Source organism: Aptenodytes patagonicus, chromosome 2 (assembly GCF_965638725.1).
Source record: "Aptenodytes patagonicus chromosome 2, bAptPat1.pri.cur, whole genome shotgun sequence".
In the NCBI taxonomy this organism is placed as follows: Eukaryota; Metazoa; Chordata; class Aves; order Sphenisciformes; family Spheniscidae; genus Aptenodytes; species Aptenodytes patagonicus.
Window position 1 is genome coordinate 121,554,474 of NC_134950.1, and position 15,048 is coordinate 121,569,521.

The 15,048-nt window shown below is 39.0% G+C and overlaps 1 protein-coding gene across 11 annotated transcripts in view; it reads right to left on the reverse strand.

Moving 5' to 3' along the window:
* TRAK1 (trafficking kinesin protein 1) overlaps positions 1-15,048 on the reverse strand; it is a 143,093-nt gene that overhangs the window by 13,085 nt on the left and 114,960 nt on the right. For 7 of the 11 annotated variants that reach the window (XM_076331006.1, XM_076331010.1, XM_076331011.1 and 4 more), the window contains 5 exons: positions 13,052-13,189; positions 11,299-11,375; positions 8,993-9,229; positions 8,391-8,707; positions 3,635-3,964 (listed from right to left, as the gene is read on the reverse strand). In XM_076331006.1, the coding sequence (XP_076187121.1) occupies positions 3,635-3,964; positions 8,391-8,707; positions 8,993-9,229; positions 11,299-11,375; positions 13,052-13,189 (1,099 nt within the window). The remainder of the gene's footprint in view (positions 1-3,634; positions 3,965-8,390; positions 8,708-8,992; positions 9,230-11,298; positions 11,376-13,051; positions 13,190-15,048) is intronic. The other 4 variants (XM_076331003.1, XM_076331002.1, XM_076331009.1 and 1 more) reach the window with 1 other exon arrangement.

Below are 15,048 nucleotides of genomic sequence, written 5' to 3' on the forward strand. Positions count from 1 at the left end.
AATCCTCCATAAAATTACTGAGCCCACACACAAAATGTAGCTCTGTCAGGCCAACTGCAGGTCATAAATTAAATGTATATTAATTTCTTCTGAAATGTTCAGTGCCATAATTGGGATATAATCTGCATATATGGTGAGGAAGTTATTTTACATATCAATGGATACTACAGGTCTCACCATAGGGACAGGAAAATTCAAAGATCATAACTTTTTCTTATTTAGTCAGCATGATTGCTGACTCTATTCATCACTCAGCAAGAAACAACTCTGTTCTGAATACATTTATTTTGGCTAAAAAACATCTTTAGCACTACCAGCAATGTTTGTTCTCCTGAGCCTGGATGTTAAAATAACTTCTCTTAGGGCTCATCTCGAGCAGCACTCTACATGCCCACAAAATGGCAGTAAAAATAGGACCTCATAGTACTCTCCCAGAGAACATCTCCAGTGAAAACATGGTAACATACAACCCTCAAAGTATACATATCAAATGAAGCAGACACCTACCCAAAAGACTAAGATGACTTACACCTCCTGGGAATGGTCCTTGTAGGCACAGTACTTCCAAAGAAGTTTTGTTCTCAGGTTAGAAGACCTGTAGCTCCAGACTGGCACACTCTATGGCCTGCCAATGGCAATTGTAGGGAGATACTTTCTGGCTTTTATGAACCTCTTGAGCTAGATTTTTCCACAATGGAGCTATCTTGGATTATAAGCAAAAGCACTATCACTAAAGATTGTATCCAAGATACTTCTCTCCTTCCCTGTTTACGTTACTTCCACATTCTCTAGCAAGAGCTTATTCTGTACGTTGCTGCCTGGAATCTCCCCTGGAATCATGCAAGCAATGAGGTCATAACCTCGCGCTTGTGACAGCACTCTAAGGAAACGCATGCCCATACACACCCCTACCTGCATTGCGTTTCTTACAGAGAAATCTAGGAGAAGAAGAAAGAATGCTCAGGAGGTTTTTTCAAAAGGAGCAACGGCTGCACAATATTTAAATATAAAATAAATTCATAAGCTAAGCACACATCTCTGTTCCCGAAAGGTATTCTTCAGTGGGCAGACTGTGGATCCTAAGAAGCACCGTCACATTAGTAAGTGCCTACTCTGAAAACATCCACAATTATCTTCTCCTTGTATACCGCCTGACAAATTGCTTCAGCAAAAGGCAGATACAGCAGTACCTTTACTTCATTAGAGCAATGCAACCACTAATGATGTGGTGGCTGATGGATACTCCTAAATCCTAAGCAGCTGGGCAATCTGGAGGAAGGATGAAGAATGGGAAATTGAAGTTTTCAGTGCATTTGTTTAGTCTACACATCAAAGTTATTCATATCAACCAATTTCTCTATTTCTGTAATGTATCAAAATTACTCAGCAAACAATAGACAATGAAATACGATTACTAGGACAATTTCATAGATTTTATCTACTTGCCAATTTATAAGGTAGGGAATATGCTTAAAAACCTTGTCTGAGATAACTAGAGTTCTCCCACGCAAAATCAGCAGTAACTAGGGAATAGCCTGTTAATAAGTGACCTCTATTCAAATCGTAATGGAGAAAGGAAATGGAGGGAAATACTAGTCTTTCTTGCCAGTTTGCAATCATAGTGCAGGTCTACATTTATTTTTCTACTCCAAAGAAAGAACCCTTCCAAATCATTACCCACAGATGTTTTACTAATCTGTTCTTAAAAAAACAACCAAAACACCTAAACTATATCTATATCCCTGTCTATGCATAGTCCATGAGAATAAGGCTTCTAAATTTTCGACGTGTTCCTGTGTTGAATATTCTTACAATTAGAAAATTATTCCCCCAAAGTGTAACCCGAATAGCTTTTTTATTGCACAATTATTGTATCCTGAGTACATGAAGAACTGCTTGTTCCATTCTTTTCTGCAGCAACAGATTTTAAAATGAATCATATCTTTTCTTGAATCTTTTATTCCATAGACCCTAAAAAATGCCAGTTATTTCAATCTTTGGTGATTTCAGTCCATGTTTCCTAGATCTCCAGCTTTTCCTGCTGTTGTTATTTAGACTCTTCAAAATTATAAACACCTGGATAATATCCAAAACTGTACACAACTCCTGCAAAGGCATTATTTATTTCCATATTAATATAAAAAGTTAATATAATCATTATTCCTAGGCAAAAGATCTCATGGAATAAAGACAATTTTTGCCAATGGAAAGGGAAGTTGAAGGGTTTGAATGTTCAAGCATTGGAACAGGCTGCCCAGGGAAGTGGCTGGGTCACCATCCCTGGAGGTACTTAAAAGACCTGTAGATGTGGTGCTTAGGGACATGGTGTAGTGGTGGACTTGGCAGTGTTAGGTTAACGGTTGGATTCAATGATCTTAAGGGTCTTTTCCAAACTAAATGATTCTATGATTCTAAGTTTAATCTTAATACAACTGACTGCAAAAAGTAGCTTATATTCAATAGCTGAAAGCACTGAACTGCCATTTCAGTGAGAGCTGAGGATACTCTGCACTTCATGAAAATAACAGAAATACTATTGTCCAGCCCTGAGACAATCTAATCTTCCAAAGACCAGTCAAATAATAAATTATGATCTATTCCAGAAAAAGGAGGGGGAAGGAAGTGTCCTCATTTGAAGTAGCTATGTAAAAACAAGATGTCTGAAGAAAAAGGAGTTCTGGTAGTTTTCTGATTATGGACTAAATATAATTCTTTACCAGTGGCAAATCTTAACGAAGACTAACACTCCTATATAGCCTACTAAAACACCCCCCCCCCCCCCCCCCCCCCGAAAAAAACCCAACATCAAGAAAAGAAACCACACAAACTCAAAACACATCTGTAGTCTGAGAACCTGTAGCCTCATGCAGTAAGACCGCAAATGTCAGTTCAGAGTATCTAATAACTCATGCAGTACTGTCACTTAAAAATGTTTAAGTCTTAATATGGTATAAATAGGAAGGACAGAATTTAATAGTGTGGTGGAGAGAGAATGAGGGAAACGTCATTATTCTCTACATAAAACATTCTCTTAATTCTTTATGTCAAAGGGAATTTAAAAACATGTAACTGTATCTGAGGTAACTGAATTAAACTTGCAGAATTTCTTTGCTTGATTTTCAAGGCACTTCCATTTGTTTCAGCAAAGGCAACTTAGATGCACCTTTTGTCATCATTTAGTCTTTGTCTTTTTCCCAAAGTACAAAAATCTAAAGCATGGCATCACCTCTTATGAACAGAAGAATATCTGCACTATAGGCATACAAAATATGTATCATCTGTACATTATATACACTGAAGAGCGTGCACTAAATACACATACAAGTTGCATACGTGTCACACAAAGGTTTGTGAACGAACCACTTCCTTTTAGCAGCCTTCTCTTATCAAAATAAGAGTAAAATATTGACCACAGATGCTGTTACTGAAAAAAAGTCAAATTAAAAGATTATTAAAGAAAGGATTTTTGAGCCAATGTTAGAATGGTTATGTTCTAACTACTGCACGCATTAACGTGCAGATGCTACACACAAAGCAATACTATGGATGCTGTTCTGGAGAGATGCAAGAATGGCCCAGTAATCAAAATCCTGCAAAGATGTCAGTTTTACTGGACTTAATGAGTTTCCCTCACCAGACCCCTCATCATCGTCAGTCGTTGACTCCTGCATCTCCTCTGTGAAAGCCTGAGATTGGCGGGGGTTATTCTTGTTCTCTGAAACAGTCACTTGTGCTTGTGACCTCTCACCTGAGGTCTCTGTGTGCTGAACTGGCGTCGAGGTAGTTAGGCCCTTGTAAGAAATGTCACCTGTCTCATCTTCCTCATAGTCATTAAGGCAGTACACTTCATCCAGGTCCAGGTCCAGTGTCCTGAAGCCCTTAGTGACAACCCCAGGCCTTGGGTCCAGGATCCCGCCAAGGTGAGGCTGAGCCAGCTGCTGCCAGTGGTGCAAAGTGGCAGAACCTTGAAAGGGAACACAAAGACAACCGAAATAAATCAGTAATCAATCCAGGATCTAAAAGGCAGAAAATCCCACTTCGTTATCCAGAAGACCAAAGGTTTGGGAGCTCCAAACCTTTAATATTGCTGGGTTTAATATTTCTAGGCTTTAATATTTCTTGGAAGACAAGCTACAACGCAAAACTGCTTCACCTACTCTTCATCATTTCCAGATCAATATGAAATAAACTGATCATAAGCACGTAGATAGGTAAAGTCTGGTGGTAAGATGTGGCATACTTGTGCACATGCACATCCCCTCCCCATTTATATTCTTATCCCCCTAAATTCACAGGATTAAGTAGGAGTAGAAGGAATTAACATTTAACAGTTTATCTGAGCACCATCACAGAAATCTCTAAGAGGAACATATACCACATACTCCCGCATTAAGCTCACGCTAAGAAAGGTGCTAGAAACATGCTAGAATTTACTACCGGTGGCTAACAGGAGGACAGCAGTCACACAGATTACACAGCAATTTCAGCTTTCTGCTGTACGTTAGAAAGCCACATCAACTCCAAGCACATGTAAGCAGATAATACATCTCACCTATACATCAAGCCTAATTACTTGTATGGCCCCTACCTGAGCCCCTACGCTACAGGAAGTCAACTACTACATAACTAAATGCTACTGTACCTGTAGCTTCATCCTTGGCAGAAAAATGGTTTGAGTGAGGAAAGAGGTCCATTTTACAGAGAAAAGCATTCAATATTCAGCGTTCAATAGGAGACAATGAGTCAGAAACAGCAATGCATCAGATTAAATTGATATACACACTGAGATGGGCCCACTGAAATCAGGGAGGATTGATCCGATTCCTCAACTAGTGATTAAACACCGCTCACAAAGGCCTAAGTTTTCCTATGTGCCCACCAATCACTGCTGTGTTCTAACGTGTGACTTCAATCTATTCATTCCAGGTCCTATGACACAAACAAAACATCTTTATTTTCATCTCTGCCAGCTAAAATCAGAGCAGTTTTTGTTGGCTTGTTCCTGTCCCCTCTCCCCAAAGCAGAATACCGACTCATTCAACAAGCTGGCATACAAATGTCTCACCAGTATTCAAAGACCACGAATGTTCAATTCGTTGCATGGTATATGTAGAAATCTAAACCACTGCAATAACTAGGGAAGGGATGGCTCTTATACATGTTATTTTGCATCTGAGAAAAATCCCATGGAATGAGAAAAATTGTCATTTCACAATAAGGATATTGCATTACAGGAAGCTTATTGTAAATAGGAAGCGAATGGGGAAAACGTCTTTCTTTAGAATGACTGGGATCAGTAAGTAGCGTTTTAATTAAGTCTATCTCACTTTTTAAAACATGTAATTTTTAGCTCAAAATAATTTGATCTGCTAGATTACTTTGGATAATGGCGTTATTTTTAATTTTTTTTTTTAAAGTAATTTTTGAGGGACTAAAGAGGATTTAGACTGATTGGTACCCTTGAGGCTCAAGAAGTAGAAACCATTACAACCCCAAAATAAATAACTCTAAGGAAGAGAACATCCCTATAACTTGTATAACTTGTATTTATTCCTGAATTGTCAAGCTTCTATATAAAAGAAATATTCCAGAATGTGGAGAAGTGACAGATATTGTCAAGTCTTAAGCAAAGATTAGAGCTTTGCTGTATGACAATACCCTCAAGAGTTATAGAAAAACACCGGAAATCAAAATTTCTGTCTGCACTGCATGCAAGTATAAAATCCTGTTGCTAATTAACTTTTACATGCAAGCTTCTGAAGATGTAACGTTTTTCGCCTTAAAGCTCACCAAAACTTATACTCAGAAAATCTCTGCAGAGTACAAGCATTAAATTAATAATATTTTACACCTCTCCTATGGAAATATATTCACCAGAATATCTGCATTTTGAGCTTTAACATTTCTATTGACACTACATGTTATTAGTTTCTTTTGGAAACTGGAAATCAAAGTGGCCTAAGCTTCATCCCAAAAAGGAGGATATCTGAGTTTCTCCCCACCTCAACTACTTTAATCTTGATCTCATAAAATGTATGTAAGAGAGCTTTAACTTCTCCATACAGAAAATTAACACTAATGCAGAAAGCAATGCAACAGTTGTCAACTACCCTACAATTTACAAAAAAACCCCAAACAAACAAAAAGCCAAATTGAAGGAGGGAATACAACACCTTGGCCTATATTCAGTCCCAGGCTCCTACTAGACAGTTTTGTAAATTACGCTATCAGAAAAAGCTGGCATGAGGGAATTAGTGTGCAAGAGTGGGACTGCCAGGCTGAAGTGAGAAGAAATTTGAAAGCAAAATAAAGTATATGAATAGAGTTTGTTTTTCTATTCCTGATATCTGCATCATCGCATGTATAGTATGGGGGTCAGAGAAAGGCTGGAAATTCATGATGTGTTGCTGCCACAATTGCAACAAAGTGAGTGAAGACAATCAGTCCAAGGTTCTAGTTTTCCTGCAGTACACAGGGAGTGGGTTATTTTGTGCTTATGGTACAACAGGCTGCAGATGCACAGTTTAAAAACAAAAACCAAACCAAAAAACCAACCAGACTGTAACTAAAGCAAGACAAATCAAGCAATCATTCTATTCTACTAAAAGAAAGTGTTTGTGGGTTTTGGGGGTTTTTTTGAAGGTGCAAATGAAGAATATTAATTTCTTAGTGCTTCTGTCACCCTATTTATTTTATTGTGGGATTTAAAAGATTGCTTTAAAGGAGTAGAAGCCACTAACCTGAAATGTATTATAGAACTGATTTTTTCTTTCCCCATTTTATGGCATGAGCATCCTTAGGAAAACAGTAATAAAAACCAAAGGCACAACTACTGATAACAGCCTACAGGTACAGCAGACTATTTTGCCCCAGTAGTCTGAAAGTATCCATGAAGTTGGAAAAAAAAAAAATTAAATCTCATGAAAAATACTTGGGAAAAAAACTAAGCTGAAGTGAGGAACAAAGTCATAAACACATATTCAATAAAAGATAACAAACACTAAACTTATGAAACAGGCAGACACAAACATACTACAAATGAGATGTAAAACCAAACATGAGAAGTACTTTAAAAGATGCAATAATTTTAAGGAAAAAAATGACCCAGTGAGAACAATGAACAAAACCAGGAAAAAAAACCCAGACAGATAGAAAGATGATAAAGACTTTAAGAGTTTATTGGAAGAAAAAAGCAGATATAATGGGATGGTGACAGAAATCTATTACAGTGGTAGCAACCAAGAACTGAAACAAAGCTGGATCATCCCTTCCCTCATGTGGTACATGAATTTTTATGACCATTTAAAAGCAGTCATGAAAACAACCTACTAAATTCTGCTAAACAGTATGGACTTGTGCGCTATGGCTATAGTTTCATTTGAATAGGTAGATACAGCACATCACTTTCTTCAGGACACAAGAAGGGTTATTTTTGCTTCTGAATATGCGTCATGCTAAATGCTCCTTATAGATGAAATAAATTTGTTCTAAAAGGATGAAAAAAGGAACTTTTGCAATTAAAATACACACAGACAATGTAATGTAACATGAGTTCTGTTAAAGGAAAAGAGAGAGAGAGAGAAACCAAAGCTAAATTACATAACTAAATTAACTATCTGTGAAGTAGTATAAGAAAACAGCTTCATTTTGTTTAAAACCTGAAGGAATTTACTCAACTAACTTCCAGCAACAACCTGAAAGGACTGAAAAAAGCCAGGCAGACTATACCATGTGTGCTCTGTCAGCTTTGTTAAGACAGACTACAGAAATGCACTTTGAAATAAAGCCCTAGCCCTGACTACCATCTACCTATATCTTGCCTTTTTCTGAGACAAAATATGGAGGAAAATTTACTTTAAAAAAAAAAACCAAAAAACTATTTCACACATGAAACCCAAAGCCAGAGAAACCCATGTGTGGCCACTCAAACAGCCAATTAAAGTCCAGAGGTAATTTTTAATCACAAAAATAGTCCTATTAGACCAACTGGACTATTTGAATTAGCTAAAGGTCTTTCCAGACACTTACTTGCAGAACTGAGATTTGATGAACTAATACTCTTGCTGCTTAGATTTCAGATACTCAACCACCTTCCTTTTCTACATATGAAACGGCAACATTGAGATTGAGGTCAGATGCAAGGCTGCACTGCTGATGTATGTGTGGCCTGTAACATTTATTCTACTGCCTTGGCTGGAATTGTTTCCTAACACTTTTAAGGCTTGAGGAAAAATGTAGTAGTTAGAAGATTTCAAACCAACAGCGTGGATTACTGTCTCTAAAGTAAAAAGAATACGTATTGCAAAGATTTCCTGCTTTCTGGTGATGGATAAGAGACCACAAAGAGTCACTAAGAAGAACAGATAAAGGCCGAGGCCCTTTGTTATCACCTTCTAGTGGTTTCACAATCTGAAGCTTTTCTGGCAGGTAGGAGCGACTGCTGATAGACATTCCTGAATATCCAGTGAATTCTGAAAATCTGGAGTGAGTTCCCAGTGACATGATGCTCTCTGTGGGGGTAACAGAACCACTATGGAGCTCGCCCTTTTCTGCCAGTTCCCGTAACTTCCTTTCCTGCTCTTCTTCAAAGAACTTCCGCTCCGAGAGGTAATTCTCCCGCCTGAGGGACAGCCTACGAAGGGCAGTCTCTAGGTCACTGGAGCCTGGAGTCCCTGGAGTTCCAGGCTTCTTCATCCTGTCTTCATTTCTAAAGCATAACAGGGGACACACACACACACAAAAAAAAGAAAAGGGGGGGAGGGAGAAAAAAATTCTTAGAGATGCTTAAAACTTCTACATGACAGTTTCAAGACATTCACCAATACCTTTAAATTACTATGTCTCAAGAACTATAAGCACAAAATAAAGTAACTTTTGAAGATGTAAGTCACTGTGTTAACTGCACAATGTAAGACAAAAAGAGGAAAATAGAAACGCTTTGCCTTTATGTCAGAAACAAAGCAAAAACAAAGCCCAGTGCTACAGTACTGACCCATTGTCAGAGGATTCTGTCTCAAGGATGATGCTATTGGTCTTGTTGTCTATCATAATGTTAGAGATGTCTCCCCCATAGAAACTGGAACGTGGAGTGCTAACACAGCTAGAAATGACTGAGTTCATAGCAGAGGACTGGTTAGAGCCTGGGATATTCATTGGCGACGGAGTCATGGATCTCTGCTTGACAACTTGGTTAACATTTCTCACCGTCTCGAAGACCCGCTTCTGATGACTGGTGAGACATACACACAGTTAATAATCACACAGTGCCTTCTTACCTTAAGAAGGAACAGAGAAACAGGTAACAGCTTGTTAACAACCCTTCCTATCACAGCTCCACCAACCACCTTGTCTGTATAGTTTCTGTTAAGTAGTATACATAGGGTCCCATACTTGCTACAGTCTGGCCATTACATTCAATCCATCAACATACTTCCATCATCCTAGCATATTTTAGGCAGAACATTTGAGAATTATGTGCATGGATCCTCTCAAATATTAATAAAAATTAAGTGAAAGAGCATTTCGGTACATCAGCTAAAAACGCCTTAAAGCCACTGTGTGGAAATGAGGTTTTAAAAAACAAAATTGATCTCCATTCAATTCTTAACTATGAACTCCCTAATCCATTTTAAAAAATAATTTGAATTTACTTTACTGACTATCTCTATGCAAGCAAGTCTTGTATCTTTTCGTTCTGAAACCAATTTCGTACCCCCTTAAATACCATTAAAAAAAAAAGAATCAGAAATATAATGGATCAAGAGTCTAAAGAGAGGCTGTCAAGGCTGGAAACCTAATTTTTGACCTACTTCTACAGTTCATTCCTTACCACCGCTGTCCTGATATCATTACAAACTTTGTTCATCTGCTTCAAGATTAAGATCAGATGACACTTCAGCAGAAATTTCTTGACAAAATAAACTTGCCCTACATCATGCTACAGAAGTGCCATTGCTGCTTTGTTTTACAGTTCAACAATGGCTGAACACAAGAACAGGGCATCCCTTCCAGCTAAAAGGTAACACTGCCAGGGTGTAACAATGACAGCATGCCTTAAGCTATTTAATGTCATTAAAATTTATTTCTTTCTGTCCATGAGTGCTCAACAGTTGCAATCTTTGTGTGTAGGCTCCAAGTCTATAGTTGTATATATTTAAGAGGCTGAATCTAAGAGCATCTATCAATAAACAGTCCCACAGAGGTAACAGTTACCCCTGCTGAACAAATAAATAAAACCAAGACGAGCCATGAAACCAAAAAAAGGTATCCTTCTTTGGTACATGCATAGCAATATAAAAGACATTCTAAAGAAGTCAAACTATCCTTAAGTTAGATTACTCTGGAAGGACAAAAGGATCCTATGGGGTTTGAGCATGCTCACATCTTTCTGAGCTTACATTTTTCTAATCAACATTTCACTCTGTCAAAGCCTCATTTACAGTTCTTGGCTCCTGCTGAGAGAAGGTTTAAGTATGTGTCAAACTTCGTAAATATACTTCGAAGGTTTCTGCAAAGCGGCTACTGTACCTTCCCTGACTGTCCTTTCTTTGTAAAGGTCAAGTCAAAATACATAAAAGCTCTAACAGACCCTCTAAATAGGATTAACTTCTTTCAAATTAACCAGTCTGTGCTTTGTACAAATAGGTGAGATAAACCTATTAGAGTACACCTGCAACTGGCATCAGTAAGGACATTTCTGCCAAGCTGTATCTATCTTTAGCTTTTGGACCATCACAAGTACTTAACTTGTTTCAAACCACTCTCTTGTTTAATTCAAGGGAACTTTAGCAAAATGGGTGCCAATGACTTTGCACAGGTATAATAGGCATCACACTGTAAGTACCCAACCACTCTGAATCCCTTTCTGCACTGACTTTCTCCCTGTAAAAACTGGATTAGATCAATAATTACCTGGTAACTTCTGTTATAACACCTGAAGAGAGAACTCGAGGGATTGAGCTCATCCCCTAATCATTAACTGAAGAAACCTAACGTGGTAACACACAAGAAAAACAACCTTTTCTCATTCTCAGCACTCAAGAATGAGGATAAAAAGTTCATAAGACAAGGCAAAACCTATATAATATAGGCGTTTTCTTTTGGTAGCTTTAGCAGAAAATATAACCAGCCCAATAACCAGACAATCTATTTACCTTTCTCTCTATCATTCACACTCTGACAGAAATATTTCTTTCTAAATCCCTAGCTCAGCTATTTCCTGTCTTTTCCTTTCTTATCAAATAATAAACAACTTCAGATATAATCAATCAATTAGGAACCAATTCTTTTCAGTCATACGCCAAGTCAGGAGAGTCGGGTTCATCTAAATGCAGTTCTTTCCTCATTGACCCTTCTATCTCTGCTGCCAAAGAATCCTGTTAAAAACAAGCAAAAAAGAAAAACAAATATCAAAGTATTAATAGGTTGTCATTGCATAAAATAATTAATTACTTATATAAAATAATTAATAACTAATAAGGTGTCATTCCACACAAAAAAAAAATACAGGTTTAACAATGAAAATGGACTGGAAAGCTGGAAGACTAATGAACATATCTAAATGACTGACAAATTATGGCTTAGCTTCATACTGCTACAGTACTTACCATCTGAGGACACATAACATCTGTCAAAGATCCTGAAAAAACATACAGGCAACAACAGAATCCAGGTGCACCAACTTCCCAGACTAAATTCCCTACTCCGTAACATGCTCCTTTCATGTAAGAAGTTTTGCTTAATTTGTTTTCATTTAAAACAGAAAACACTCTTCCCTTTCACAACATTACCCATTCACCCACAAAAAAAGATGTGGTTCTTGGCATAAAGTATTATATACTTCCCCTATAGGGTTAAAGGTGACAGGCTACCAATTCTCCACTGGTGGTCAGTAAGTTTTACTGCCTAAATGTAATTAAGTGCAGGATCTAAGTGTCAAACATTCACAAACCTAAATGACTTTTAGTCCATGATTCAACATTTGAAAATCTTTTTTGTACAAAATACATAAACCTACCTCAGCACAAGCATACTTTTCGCAGCTTTCAACAGTATTTGTGCAAGTACAACTTATATTATTAAATGTCTGCACTTTAAATTGGCCTGTGTTCAGTCTCAGAAGGGAACACAAAAAGGCAAGCTAAGCCTTTGTTGACAATTCTTGTGAGCACAAATGTAATCTGTGTTCTTCCTCAGCAGTTAAGACAAGACATGGCTAAAGACAAAGGAGGGCCAGATTCTCCTGCTTGATTACATTAATGTAACTCAAAAGAAACTTCACTGATATCATCGCCCTCAGAAGTAGGGCGATGGAATTATTCTAGAGATACACAGGCAAGCAGAGCTAGGCACTGAACTTACCTAGACATTCTTATCCACTTTTTTTCCCTCATTTGGTTGAGGGTACTGTCTATTCCCCATACTTTAAATGTACAATGTCATAATCAAATGAAACTAGGTAAACAAAGTTGGTAACATCAGTGACACTGCCATAATTGATGTTGCTGTAACACGTATTAGCAACAAATATTCTTCTAATGAACCACTGAATTTTCAGTGACCCTAAAACAAGAATATATGTGTAACCTATTCAAGTATTGAAGAACTAGAATGTATATCATCAGCGACTAGAAGGATGCCATATCCAGAAACCATTAGTTATGTTATCAGGAAGTTACACCACCACGGATATTGAAGAAAACCAGGAAGCTCCCACTGAAAAAATCAGCTGCCACAGTACAGGAGATGCATAAAAAAAAAAAATGTATAGAACTGGGTAACAACCTATGAATGCTACCCATGATTCACAGCATAAGCAAAGCCAGCTGCAGGTTGTATATAATACCGCAGCAAAAACAAGTAACTGCACAGCATCACTGTTTCAGAACCAGGTATGCAAAATTGATCACTTTAACACTATATAAATACACATTTCACCCATGCTCCTATCTGGCCTAGCATCCTATGCCTGAAGCTGTAAGTCAGATGCAAGCATTTCCTTTGGTTGGTTGTTTTCTGGTTTGTGCAGTTTTTTTTTCTTAAATCTGCTTACCATAGGGAAGAGACCGAGAGAATGGTACCGACGTGATATGGCATTTGGCATAGTCTTGTTCCTAAGGTTTTTCAGCTCTTCTTGAGCCTCATGAAGCATTTCCATGCACTCTGCATACTTGTCTTCCAGCTCCCGCAACTGTAACATACAGAAAACAGTCCAAGACCTTACGGGCTGCACTATCATCACAAAAAGCCTGCAAATTCTTTTAACACTTGTAAAGGATAATGGTGTAGGGAGGAATATTTCACTTTACAGGAAGAGAACTCCAAAAAGTGCGTGTATCATTGAAAATCATTAATAACGTGGATTAGTAACATAAAGGGGGAAGTGGAGGGGGTGGGGCGGCAGCAGGGGAAGGAACTGCTTGCTCCATTTCCTATCCTACGGATCTACATGAAGCCACTGTCCAGGAGAAGATACAGAGCCCAAAGTATCTTTAGTCTGATCAGGTATAATGCCTAATTACTGCCATGATGACCACAGTGGCAAACAGCACGGGAAAAAGACAAGACATTTCACAGTGTTCCAAAGGAATTAGGAATTCTAAAACCAAGACTTGCATACATACATATATATACATATACCCTCCAACAACCTAAGACCATGCCTTATTTTTAGCTTGACTTTCTCAGGAAATGTATCTTATGTAATCACTCTGTCTGCAGATGTCTGTGTACCCTCATAGTTTTTTACTTCATCAGCCATTTCAACCAAGTTTGGCAAAGAGGCAGAAGCCTGAAATACCACATTCCTACAAGTTTCATAAAAATAAGCTACTTGGCTTAGAAACAGAGATCCTGTTAATGTCTTTCCTAAGAAAGGAATGGAGAAGCTTGAGCTCAATCTTTGTGGAGCACCACAGATACAAAAGGCCCACCAGCAGGAAAAGCTTCTATGGGCATTCCCACCTTCAACACCAAGCAGTCCAAGTACAAGACACATCCTAAGGGGATCAAGCTTTATTAATTCTATTTCGTCCATTTTGTTCAAGTAAATGTAGCACCCAGAAGACAGCCAGCAATCCTGGACTGCCTTCGGTTTATTCACTGAACAAATACGGTATGGATGAGCTCTTCTGTGTTATACAATCATAGAATCATTAAGGTTGGAAAAGACCTCTAAGATCATCAAGTCCAACTGTCAACCCAACACCACCGTGCCCACTAAACTATGTCCCTAAGCGCCTCATCTACACGTCTTTTAAGTACTTCCAGGGATGGTGACTCAACCACTTCCCTGGGCAGCCTGTTCCAATGTTTCACCACTCTTTCAGTCGAGAAATTTTTCCTCGTGTCCAATCTAAACCTCCCCTGGCGCAACTTGAGGCCACTTCTTCTCGTCCTATTGCTAGTTACTTGGGAGAAGAGACTGACACCCCCCTCGCTACAACCTCCTTTCAGGTGGTTGTAGAGAGCGATGAGGTCTCCCCTCAGCCTCCTTTTCTCCAGGCTAAACCACCCCAGTTCCCTCAGCCGCTCCTCATCAGACTTGTTCTCCAGACCCCTCACCAGCCTCGTTGCCCTTCTCTGCACACGCTCCAGCACCTTGACGTCCTTCTTGTAGTGAGGGGCCCAAAACTGAACACAGTATTCGAGGTGCGGCCTCACCAGTGCCGAGTACAGGGGCACGATCACTTCCCTACTCCTGCTGGCCACACTGTTTCCGATACAGGCCAGGATGCCATTGGCCTTCTTGGCTGCCTGGGCACACTGCCGGCTCATGTTCAGCCGGCTGTCAACCAGCACCCCCAGGTCCTTTTCTGCTGGGCAGCTTTCCGGCCACTCTTCCCCAAGCCTGTAGCGTTGCATGGGGTTGTTGTGGCTGAAGTGCAGGACCCGGCACTTGGCCTTGTTGAACCTCATACAGTTGGCCTCGGCCCATCGATCCAGCCTGTCCAGGTCCCTCTGCAGAGCCTTCCTACCCTCGAGCAGATCAACGCTCCCGCCCAACTTGGTGTCGTCTGCAAACTTACTGAGGGTGCACTCAATCCCCTC